Source organism: Ranitomeya variabilis, chromosome 4 (genome assembly GCF_051348905.1).
Source record: "Ranitomeya variabilis isolate aRanVar5 chromosome 4, aRanVar5.hap1, whole genome shotgun sequence".
Taxonomy (NCBI): Eukaryota; Metazoa; Chordata; class Amphibia; order Anura; family Dendrobatidae; genus Ranitomeya; species Ranitomeya variabilis.
This window is the reverse complement of record NC_135235.1, coordinates 661,312,077-661,324,170: the sequence shown is the minus strand read 5'-3', so window position 1 is coordinate 661,324,170 and position 12,094 is coordinate 661,312,077. Positions and strand designations below refer to the sequence as shown.

General features: G+C 43.1%; 1 protein-coding gene across 2 annotated transcripts in view; it reads left to right on the top strand.

The window, feature by feature from the left end:
* LOC143767518 (uncharacterized) overlaps window positions 1–8,871 on the top strand; it is a 146,612-nt gene extending 137,741 nt beyond the window's left edge. For both annotated transcript variants that reach the window (XM_077255920.1, XM_077255918.1), the window contains exon 7: window positions 6,814–8,871. In XM_077255920.1, the coding sequence (XP_077112035.1) occupies window positions 6,814–8,675 (1,862 nt within the window). In that variant the 3' untranslated portion in view covers window positions 8,676–8,871. The remainder of the gene's footprint in view (window positions 1–6,813) is intronic.
* The last annotated feature ends 3,223 nt before the right edge of the window (window positions 8,872–12,094 follow it).

Sequence of the window (12,094 nt, the reverse complement as noted above, 5' to 3'; positions counted from 1 at the left end):
CCTCTGATTGGGTCAAGGTGGGATTCCTTATGTGCCACCAAGCAGGAGATGCTTTGATGTGGATCAACTCCCTTTGGGAAGCAAGGGATCCTATCCTCACGGACCTAGAGACCTTCCTGATGGCCTTCCTTTCAGCTTTCAAAGAGTCTAAGCCAGCCTCTCCTGCAAAGTCTTCCCTTTTCAGATCCGAGAGGCGGTCCAGACGGGCGAAAACCAGTGAGGAAAACACCACGTCACACCATGACCGATCAAAATCTATCTGTTCTTCCACCTGTTAAAGCAGCTACCTGAGCAAAACCCAAGAAGGCTGATAAAAGTGGGCTGGCTGAGCAGCAGCCTGAATCCAGTCAAGAGTAGGGTATGCGGTATCGCTGCAGTTGTGTGGAACATCCAGACGGTCTCTGCCCTGAGAAGGAAAAACTCCAAAACCCTGAGCCAATAGGAGAGATTGACCCTGGTGAGAATTCCTCCTCTCCACTAAACTGTGACTTTTCCAGTACCTTGTGGGAGCTTTGGTTCGGCAGATGTGTTAAAGCTGCAAGCCACACTGAGTCGGTGTGTGGTTCCTGACCCACAGGTCCAGAAATCTGCAAGAGTGTAGTTTGGTGATGGCCGAACTCTGCGTATGAACAGTCTGGTCCTTAAGGAACAACTACAGCTCCAAGTTGGAGTGTTGTACACGCAGACGTATTTCCATGTGCTCTCCGGTATGCACATCGGTCTTTCTGAGCCGGGAACTCTATTGCCCATTCTGGTCCGGAGACCCAGCGTGGTGCTGCGTATCACGAGGAGTGTCTAGTTCCAATACGTCAGGGTCAATTAACTGTGTCGTAGCCCTTTCCACCTGATTCGCTGGTCATTGAGTCATATATGCTGACGTCACTGAAGAAAGGGAAGCAGTGGCATTCTCCACACACTTCTAATGGTGGTACCAGTGATCAGTTCACAGGAACATCCCTGCCGCTTGAATGTTTTCGTCTGGACCATGGGCAGAAGATGGATTCTGAGAGGACACTTTCAGATTCTATCTGGGAGGTGGATGACGATGTAGGACCAGAAACTTTTGTGTCTGTGTTCCCTGAACCTGGAGGAAGAGGTCCAGTTTTATCGAGATAACGGGCAGAAGTTGGACCCAGTGAGGGTGTCTTCAGTTTCCAGGTGGCCAGTTGAGATAGATGTCAAAACAGAAGCTTCCGAGTTCCTGCTTTCCTTCAACCTAGAAGAAGACGTCCAAGTCATTGTATCTTCTGAGGTGGAAGTTGACCTCGTTGGGCACAAAGAGACTTGGCATTCTGTGATTCTTGATGGCACGCCTACCTCATTTTACCCGAAGGATGACGTGATGGCCTAGACTGTGTGTAGTCCAATACTTCTGCAGGTCATCCTAGCAGGCTTGAAGAAGAGGGGGCGTAAAGGAGGGGTACTGTATCAACCCTGCCAGCATCACTGCATGGCCTCCCATCCCCCACCTGCCTTACACACCAACTTACTCATTATTCCCAGCTCTACCCCTTCCTGTATCCCACTCTTATCTGTCTATATCTATATTCCAGTCCCTTTTGTATCAGATCCTGCACCTCTAGTTTGAACAGATCCCTACCTGTTCCCATATACTGTACCTCACATACAGTCATATGAAAAAGTTTGGGCACCCCTATTAATCTTAAGCTTAATGTTTTATAAAAATGGTTATTTTTGCAACAGCTATTTCAGTTTCATATATCTAATAACTGTTGGACACAGTAATGTTTCTGCCTTGAAATGAGGTTTATTGTACTAACAGAAAATGTGCAATCTGCATTCAAACAAAATTTGACAGGTGCATAAGTATGGGCACCCTTATCATTTTCTTGCTTTAAATACTCCTACCTACTTTTTACTGACTTACTAAAGCACTTTTTTTGGTTTTGTAACCTCATTGAGGTTTGAACATCATAGCTAGGTGTATGCAATCATGAGAAAAGCTACTTAAAGTGGCCACTTGCAAGTTGCTCTCCTGTTTGAATCTCCTCTGAAGAGTGGCATCATGGGCTCCTCAAAACAATTGTCAAATGATCTGAAAACAAAGATTATTCAACATAGTTGTTCAGGGGAAGGATACAAAAAGCTGTCTCAGAGGTTTAACCTGTCAATTTCCGCTGTGAGGAACATAGTAAGGAAATAGAAGAACACAGGTACAGTTCTTGTTAAGGCCAGAAGTGGCAGGCCAAGAAAAACATCAGAAAGGCAGAGAAGAAGAATGGTGAGATCAGTCAAGGACAGTCCTCAGGCCACCTCCAGAGATCTGCAGCATCAACTTGCTGCAGATGGTGTCACTGTGCATCGGTCAACTATACAACGCACTTTGCACAAGGAGAAGCTGTATGGGAGAGTGATGTGAAAGAAGCCAGAGTCGGCTTAGGTATGCAAAAGCACATTTGGAGAAGCCAATTTCTTTTTGGAAGAAGGTCCTGTGGACTCATGAAACCAAGATTGAGTTGTTTGGTAATACAAAAAGGCGTTATGCATGGCGGCAAAAAAGCACAGTGCGTTGTATAGTTGACCGATGCACAGTGACACCATCTGCAGCAAGTTGATGCTGCAGCTCTCTGGAGATGGTCTGAGGATTGTCCTTGACTGATCTCACCATTCTTCTTCTCTGCCTTTCTGATGTTTTTCTTGGCCTTCCACGTCTGGCCTTAACAAGAACTGTACCTGTGTTCTTCCATTTCCTTACTATGTGCCTCACAGTGGAAATTGACAGGTTAAATCTTTGAGACAGCTTTTTGTATCCTTCCCCTGAACAACTATGTTGAATAATCTTTGTTTTCAGATCATTTGATAGTTGTTTTGAGGAGCCCATGATGCCACTCTTCAGAGGAGATTCAAACACGAGAACAACTTGCAAGTGGCTACTTTAAAGTAGCTTTTCTCATGATTGCATACACATGGCTATGAAGTTCAAAGCTCAATGAGGTTACAAAACCAAAAAAAGTGCTTTAGTAAGTCAGTAAAAAGTAGTAAGGAGTATTTAAAACAAGAAAATGATAAGGGTGCCCATACTTATGCACCTGTCAAATTTTGTTTGAATGCAGATTGCACATTTTCTGTTAGTACAATAAACCTCATTTCAAGGCAGAAACATTACTGTGTCCAACAGTTATTAGATATATGAACCTGAAATAGCTGTTGCAAAATAAACCATTTTTATAAAACATTAAGCTTAAGATTAATAGGGGTGCCCAAACTTTTTCATATGACTGTACCTGTCTATGTACCTGTCCTACCCGTACCGGTTCCAGTCCCGCTAGCTGTGCCCACCTGCAAGTGTCTCGGCCATACCCGCCTGTCCTGCCAGAGTCTCGGCTGTGCTGTCCTGTCGTACCAGAGTCTCAGCCGTGCCCGCCTGTATTGCCAGAAGTGCCAGTCCTGCCCGTCAACACTCGCCCGCACCTGTCCGAGTGTTCCGTTCCCCAGTGGGATCAGAAGCCACAGCCAGACAACACCCTGGAGTGGTACCTGGCAGCTGCCTGCCACACAAGCCTGACCTCATCTTCAGAGGCTCCAATGAACACCAAGGTAGCTGCTCAGTCACGCCCCTTCCAGGGTAGTCTGGTTTGTCTCACAGTGGGGCCACACCCCCACGCTCGCGCCTTGATGGGTTGGCTGCACAATACAAGATGAGGACAGTTAGGCTGGAGACTCCGGTTAAAGTGGTGGCCATTGACACCTGTCCTCTCACCAAAGAAGGGATTCTCTGTGTCGGAGATCTTTTCACTCAAGGCGGGCTCAATCCATATAGAGAAAAATAAGTTGTTTTGTTTTGGAAAATCAGCCTGCTGGGTTGGTATTGGGAATGCCCTTGTTGCAACGCCACAACCCAGTCATCAATTGGTAGACTGGGGAGATTATTCAATGGGGTCCTAACTGTGTTGTTCAATGTTATAAATCTGCATTGTTGTCTAAATCTGTCTTTGTGTCGTCTGTTGGTCTGGAGGGTATTCCGGAGTACCTAAAAGACTTTGAAGATGTATTCTCTGAAAGCGATGCCAAGGTCTTACCGCCACATAGACCTTTTGAATGTGCCATTAAGTTGGTTCCTGGGGCTAAGTTGCCTAGAGCCCGTCTATTCAATTTCTCTGGCCCTGAACGTTCAGCCATGAAGGAGTATATTGCGGAAAGTCTCTGCAAAGGGCATATACGTCCTTCTAGCTCCTGTGGCTGCAGGGGTTTTTTTTCGTAAAGAAAAAGATTGCGGTTTACGTCCCTTCCTAGACTTTGAGAACTGAACAAAATTACCTTGAGAAACACGTACCCTCTTCCCCTTATTTCAGATTTGTGTAACCAGTTGTCAGGGGCTAAATGGTTCTCCAAACTAGACCTTTGGGGAGCCTATAATTTGATAAGGGTTCGTGAGGGGGATGAGTGGAAAACTGCATTTCTCACATCTGACGGACTCTTTGAAAATCTGGTTATGCCATGTGGTCTTACAAATGATCCAGCTATATTTCAAAATTTCATTAATGTGGTGTTTGCTGACCTTACAGGCCGTTTTGTATTTATCTACCTTGATGACATTTTGGTGTACTCCCCTGATAGTCATACCCATCTGTTACATGTATTAACTGTTTTCCAAAGTCTCAGGGAAAATGAATTGTTCGCCAAAATGGAGAAATGTTGTTTTTTTTGCACAGGAGATGTCTTTTCTTGGACTGATTGTGTCGTGTGAGGGGTTTCGCATGGATCCCAAGAAGGTACAGGCTATTGTTGACTGGGTCGAACCCTGGGATCTTAAGACTCTTCAGCGCTTCTTAGGATTCGCCAATTATTACCGAAAATTCATTAAGTGGTTTTCACAGGTGGTCAAGCCGCTTACTGATCTCACACACAAGGGTGCGGATGTAAAAAATTGGTCTGTATCTGCCAAGGATTCCTTTTTAACGCTGAAAAAATGTTTTATGTCCTCTCCGATTTTGGTCCAGCCAGACCCATCCAAACCTTTTATTGTGGAGGTGGATGCTTCTGCGGTGGGAGCAGTGTTGACCCAGCGACCTGCCACTTTGACCAATCTCAAGCCATGTGCCTTCTTTTCCAGGAAGTTCTCTTCAGCTGAAAGAAAATAGGATGTAGGCAATAGACAACTTCTTGCGGTCAAATTGGCATTTGAAGAATGGAGGCACTTTTTGAAAGGGGTGATTTATCCGATCACTGATCACTTTCACATGCTGGGCCAATTCTTTGGAATGCACTACCCAGATTAATACAATTAATCCCCAATCCCCACAGTTTTAAGCGTGCCCTAAAAAGCACATTTGTTCAGACTGGCCTACCGTCTCAACGCAATAACCTAACTATACCTGTGTTGCCCATTCAACATTTTTTACCATCACCATGTTCCTCGCATCATTTTCTCACATGCTTTATGCATTTAATAGCCCTCTGTGTCTGTACTTTTACATACTCAGGTTGATAACCCGTTCATGCAGCATTACTGTACATGAACACCCGATTCTTACACTTTGGCTGGTCCGAACAATGAAAGCAATAGTTACCATCCACCTTTCGTGTCTCCTCTTTTCCTCATAGATTGTAAGCTTGTGAGCAGGGACCTCATTTCTCTAGGTATCGGTTTTGATCTATGTGTTTGTTATGCTTAATGTCCATTGTCTGTACAAGTCCCCTCTAAAATGTAAAGTGCAGTGGAATATGTCGGCGCTATAGAAATAAAATTATTATTATTGTGTTACTTTTCAAGATCCTTTAAGCAACTAATAATGTGTAAACCACTGTTTTTCCACTAACAGATGATTGACCTGAGTGGGGACTTTGTTTTTTGTGAGAATAGAAGTTTTTATTAGTATTATGTTCATCAACATAACTTTTCTTTGTGGGGGTAGCACGGTGGCGCAGTGGTTAGCACAGCAGCCTTGCAGCGCTGGTGTCCTGGGTTCAAACCCCACCAAGGGCAACATCTGCAAAGATGTACGTTCTCTCCATGTTTGTGTGGGTTTCCTCTGGGTACTCCGGTGTCCTCCCACATTCCAAAGACATACTGATAGGGAATTTAGACTGTGAGCCCCAACGGGGACAGCAATGATAATGTGTGCAACCTGTAACGCACTGCGGAATATGGTAGCGCTATATAAAAATAAAGATTATTATTATTATTTCACATTCGGGAGGCAGAATGAACTAACAGTTCATTACCACGCTCTACTAGTTTATCCTATGAGATTTTCAATTAGACTGTGAACTGTCAGTCTTAAGCTACTTCCACACTAGCCTATAGACTAGACTATAGTCTTAAGCTACTTTCACTTTGGCAGGGCTGCGGACTTCCTCCATGAAGCCCCGCCCACTGCTGCGCCGGTTCATCCAGCTCTGCCTACGGCTGCATGCGTCCTGCATACCCTATCTTTAACATTGGGTACGCAGGCCATGCGGATCTATACGGATGCCTCTGCATGCGTCATTTTAAAGCTGTGCTGACCACAACAAATTGCAACATGTTGCATTCGGCGTAGGTCGGGGCAGCGTGAAATCGACGCATACGAAGGCGTCCGCATACATCTGCATGGCCGGTGTACCCAATGATAAAGATAGGGTACGCAGGACGCATGCAGTAGTAGGCGGAGCTGAATGAAGAGGCACGGCAGTGGGCAGGGCTTCACAGAGGAAGTCCACAACCCTGCCGAACGCTAGTGTGAAACTAGCCTTAGTGAAGAATTCAGTATTTTTATATAACTTGCCATTTTTACAGAGTTTATGTGGAAATGTGAAATGACATTCAAAGATATTTTATTCAAAAATAATAATTGGTTTATATCTTGGCAGATGACTGTACCAAGAGATCAGAGGAACAGCTAACATCTTCAATTTTTAAATCAGATTATTTTGAGATCCCAGTGGATACAAATGAAGTGAATGCCGTTACTCCAAATATACCATCATCCCTTCACACCAAAGATCTCTCATCTGATCCTTTGAAGCATGTCCTGTCTCCTGATTCATTAGCGACAACTAAGGAAAATCAGAGTCACAAAATAAGCATTAAACATGGAAATACTCCTAAATCAAAGAAGCCGTCTTCATGTTCAGAATATGGAAACAGTTTTCCCATACAAGACTCTTTTCTTAAACATCCAAAAATTTACACAGTGGAGAAAAAATGTTCTTGTTCCAAGTGTGTTAAATGTTTTAAGCGCAAATCACATCTTGTTAGACACCAAAGAACCCACACAGGGGAGAGGCCCTTTTCCTGTTCAGAATGTGGGAAATGTTTTAATAAGAAATCAGATTTGGATAGGCACCAGAGAACCCACACAGGGGAGAAGCCTTTTTCCTGTTCAGAATGTGGGAAATGTTTTAATCAAAAATCGACTTTGGTTACGCACCAGAGAACCCACACAGCGGAGAAGCCTTTTTCATGTTCAGATTGTGGGAAATGTTTTAATCAGAAACGTAATCTTGTTAAACACCAAAGAACCCACACAGGAGAGAAGCCGTTTTCATGTTCAGAATGTGGGAAATTTTTTAATGAGAAATCAGATTTGGGTACGCACCAGAGAACTCACACAGGGGAGAAGCCCTTTTCCTGTTCAGAATGTGGAAAATGTTTTAATCAAAAATCGACTTTGGTTACGCACCAGAGAACCCACACAGGGGAGAAGCCGTTTTCATGTTCAGATTGTGGGAAATGTTTTAATCAGAAACGTAATCTTGTTAAACACCAAAGAACCCACACAGGAGAGAAGCCGTTTTCATGTTCAGAATGTGGGAAATGTTTTAATGAGAAATCAGATTTGGTTAAGCACCAGAGAACCCACACAGGTGTGAAGCCGTTTTCATGTTCAGAATGTCGGAAATGTTTTAATCAGAAATGTAATCTTGTTATACACCAAAGAACCCACATAGGGGAGAAGTCTTTTTCCTGCTCAGAATGTCGGAAATGTTTTAACGAGAAATCAGATTTGATTAAGCACCAGAGAACCCACACAGGAGAGAAGCGTTTTTCCTGTTCAGAATGTGGGAAATGTTTTAAGCAAAAATCGGCTTTGGTTACGCATCAGAGAACCCACACAGGGGAGAAGCCTTTTTGCTGTTCAGAATGTGGGAAATGTTTTAAGCAAAAATCGGCTTTGGTTACGCACAAGAGAACCCACACAGGGGAGAAGCCTTTTTGCTGTTCAGAATGTGGGAAATGTTTTAACGAGAAATCAGATTTGATTAAGCACCAGAGAACCCACACAGGGGAGAAGCCTTTTTCCTGTTCAGAATGTGGGAAATGTTTTAAGCAAATATCGGCTTTGGTTACGCACCAGAGAACCCACACAGGGCAGAAGCCTTTTTGCTGTTCAGAATGTGGGAAATGTTTTACACAGAAATCAGATTTATTTAAGCACCAGAAAACCCACACAGGGGAAAAGCCGTTTTCCTGTTCAGAATGTGGGAAATGTTTTAACCGGAAAGAGAATCTTTATTGCCACCTGAGAACCCACACAGGGGAGAAGCCTTTTCCATGTTCAGAATGTATGAAATTTTTTAATCAGAAATCAGATTTGGATAGGCACCAGAGAACCCACTCAGGGGAGAAACCTTTTTCCTGTCCAGAATGTGGAAAATATTTTAATCGGAAATGCAATCTTGTTATACACCAAAGAATTCACACAGGGGAGAAGCCTTTTTCATGTTCATAATGTAGGAATTGTTTTACACTCAAATTAACTCTTTAACATAAAATAAGTCACAAAGGGGGTGAAGACTTTTTCATGTTCAGAATGTTGGAAATGTTTTAACCAAAAATGTATTTCCCAAATGGGTTGTCCATTACTAGGACAACTCCTTGTCATTCTTAATGTTTGTCCTATTTCAAATAAAAATATTCATACTTGCTTTCCGTGCCAGTGTCGTTCCAGTGATCTTGGCACTCACGTTCCCGGGGCTCATGTGAGATTGTTACAAAATTAGTGCTGGCTTCACTGTTCCTGCCTTCGGATGTACGAGTATTGAACATCAACAGGAAGCTAGGGTCACCGCTTCTCTCTGACATACGCTTGTTGTTTGATATGTAAAAAAGTGAAGACAGTGAACCAAGTTTAAGAACGCACATGCTTTCGAAACACATTTTCTTTAAATTCGTTTATTAATTGCAGAATAATAAATCATACACACATTTGCATTTGCGTTCATCATTATCCATTATAACATGAAATACAGATAATTATTATGCATTGTCACATCTGGAATATTACAAAAGTAACAAAAGGTGCATGTTAATTATTGGTATCTTATTCTGTAACCTTACCTACATTAACTACTAATAAAACAAAAAACACCACAAAAAAGGAGAGTTTCGTACAAATTCCACCTTGTAAGTAATGCCTCCAAAGCCACGAGCCCCACTTCTTACATGTATACTAAATTGTTACAACTTATAGAGTATGATAGGAGGAGTTCCATCTCCCCCATATTTTCTCAAATTTATCTGGACAACCTCTATTCTGATACAACGTCCGCTCGTACGGGATAATTGAATTCACCAAATCAACCCCTATTCTAAGAGATGAACAAGAACCACCCATCCACCGCAGCGCCAGTACCTTTCGCGCCATAAACAGTGCCTCCCGCAGAAAAATCCCAGTACAATGATCCCATGTTTCCGCATCCCACACCCCAAATAAACAAGTCAATGGCTCGAGTGGGACAGAAATCGACAATACGGATGTCAATAATGTCGTGACCTCCATCCAATAATGAAAAATAACAGGACATTTCCAAATCATATGAATAAAATCCGCACTACTGGAATGACACCTCAAACAATCTGACGAAGGGAGATGACCCATTTTAAAAAGACGAAGCGGGGTCAAATAGGATTGGTATATAATGTACAATTGAGTCATCCTATTATTAATTGACGGGGAAACTTTAGTTGGGGATTTCAGAATATCGTCCCATTCTTCCCCCAGTGTATCTGGAAGAAGCCCCTCCCACTTCCCCTTGATAGAGTTTATAATAGACTCCCCTCCCGTGGATAATAGATAGGTGTATAAAGAGGAAATAAGACCTTGAGGACCTTGCGAATTGAGAATTCCTATTAATGGTAAGGATGAAATAGCACGACCATTACCCATATTCCGTATGTGCGATTGAAAGGCTGATCTTAGTTGCTGATAGCGGAAAAATTGAGACCTCGGGATATTATAAGTATTTTGTAATTGTTTAAAGGAGATAAAAATCCCCTGGTTATGTATATTACCCACCGAGAGAACACCATGTGATATCCAAAATTCTGTGGACGGGTGGCCCAGTAATTCCGGAAAATAACTGTTATTCCACAATGGCATTTCCGTTGCTATGTCAACAAATTTAATTATTTTTTTAATTTGCCTCCATATTGATCGTGCCAACCGGAGCAAAGGTAGCAGACGAGGAACACCAACCCTCTCCAGCTCCAAAAACCCCAGTGGACAATCTATTCGGGCTGAATAAAGCAAATGGCTCTCAGAGTTGGGGAGAGAGTTATTGGGCATCCATTTATTTATCATTTTAGCCTGCCCGGCAAGATAATATAGGTAGAAGTCCGGTAAGGCTGCCCCTCCCCCCTGCTTGGGTTTCTGTAGAGTAGATAGCTTAAGTTTAGGCCTAGTCTTTCCCCATACGAAGGATGAAGTAAGGGAGTTTAGAGTCACAAAGAAAGATTTAGGTATTGGGACAGCACTGTGTTGAAAGCAGTAACTTAATTTGGGGAGCAATATCGTGTTGATCAGATTGATACGGCCAGCCACAGAGAGTGGGAGCTTATCCCAGGTAGCAAACTTGGATTTAACCAAATCTAATAATGGGTAAATATTAAGTTGTAAATCGAGTTGACTACGTTGAGACATATGTATTCCCAAATATTTGAAACTGGAAACGATGGGCAACAATGAGAGACTCTCGAGGCATGACATTGGGGCATGAGAGAGAGGCATCAGGGCAGATTTATCCCAATTTATATAAAGACCGGAGTATTTGCTGAATTTATCTATCATCGTTATTAGTTTTGGTAGCGTATCCTCTGTGATCCATAAACACCACCATGTCATCAGCATAAAGACCAATAGTGTCTACTCGATTCGCAATGTGTATCCCTTTATTGTCTATGGAGGACCTCATCCGTGTTGCCAAGGCCTCTATCGCCAGGGCAAATAGAGCCGGGGAAAGAGGGCATCCCAGGCGAGTTCCCCTATGCAGAGAAAAGGGTTCAGATATAGAGCCATTCACAACCATACGTGCCCTAGGTTTCGCATATAATGTACCTATCCCTCTCAGAAATTTGTCTCCAAAACCGTACCTCCATAAACATGCAGAGAGGAAGGACCACTCAAGGGAATTGAAAGCCTTAGCCGCATCCAACGATGCTAATGCCCACTTATTATCTGACTCCAGAGAGCTATATTGGATGACCGACTGTACCCGCCTGATATTGAAGGAAGTACTTTTCCCCGGCATAAAACCAGTCTGGTCCGGGTGTATAAGATCTAATATAATCGTATTCAGCCTGGTAGCCAGAATTTTAGTAAAGATTTTATAATCCACATTCACTAAAGATATTGGTCGATACGATCCACAATCTAGAGGATCCCTCCCCTCCTTCCTGAGCAAAATAATGTTGGCATCATAAAACGTTTCAGGCACTGGCTTTCCCCTCCATATTCCTGTGAGTACTTTCAATAGCAGAGGCGCTAACTTATCTTGGTATTTCCTATATAATTTAATGGGAAACCCATCAGGTCCCGGGGCCTTCCCAGTAGCCATATCCGCTATAGCATGTTCCACCTCCTCCAAAGTAAACTCAGCCTCAATGAAGGCTTGTTGGGATGGGCTCAGTGAGGGGAACGTTATGTCTGATAAGTAGTCCAAACATTCAAATACATCAAGACCGCTGCTAGATTTGTATAATGAGTTATAATAGTCGTGAAAACATTGAAGTATCTCGGCAGTAGAGGACACTAATGAGCAATCAGGTATACGGATCTGTAATATTGTGTTGGAGGTGTTGTGTTGGTGTACTAAGAAAGCTAGGAGTGTACTGGCCTGATTCCCCAGTTCAAAGTAGGACTGACGGGTGAAG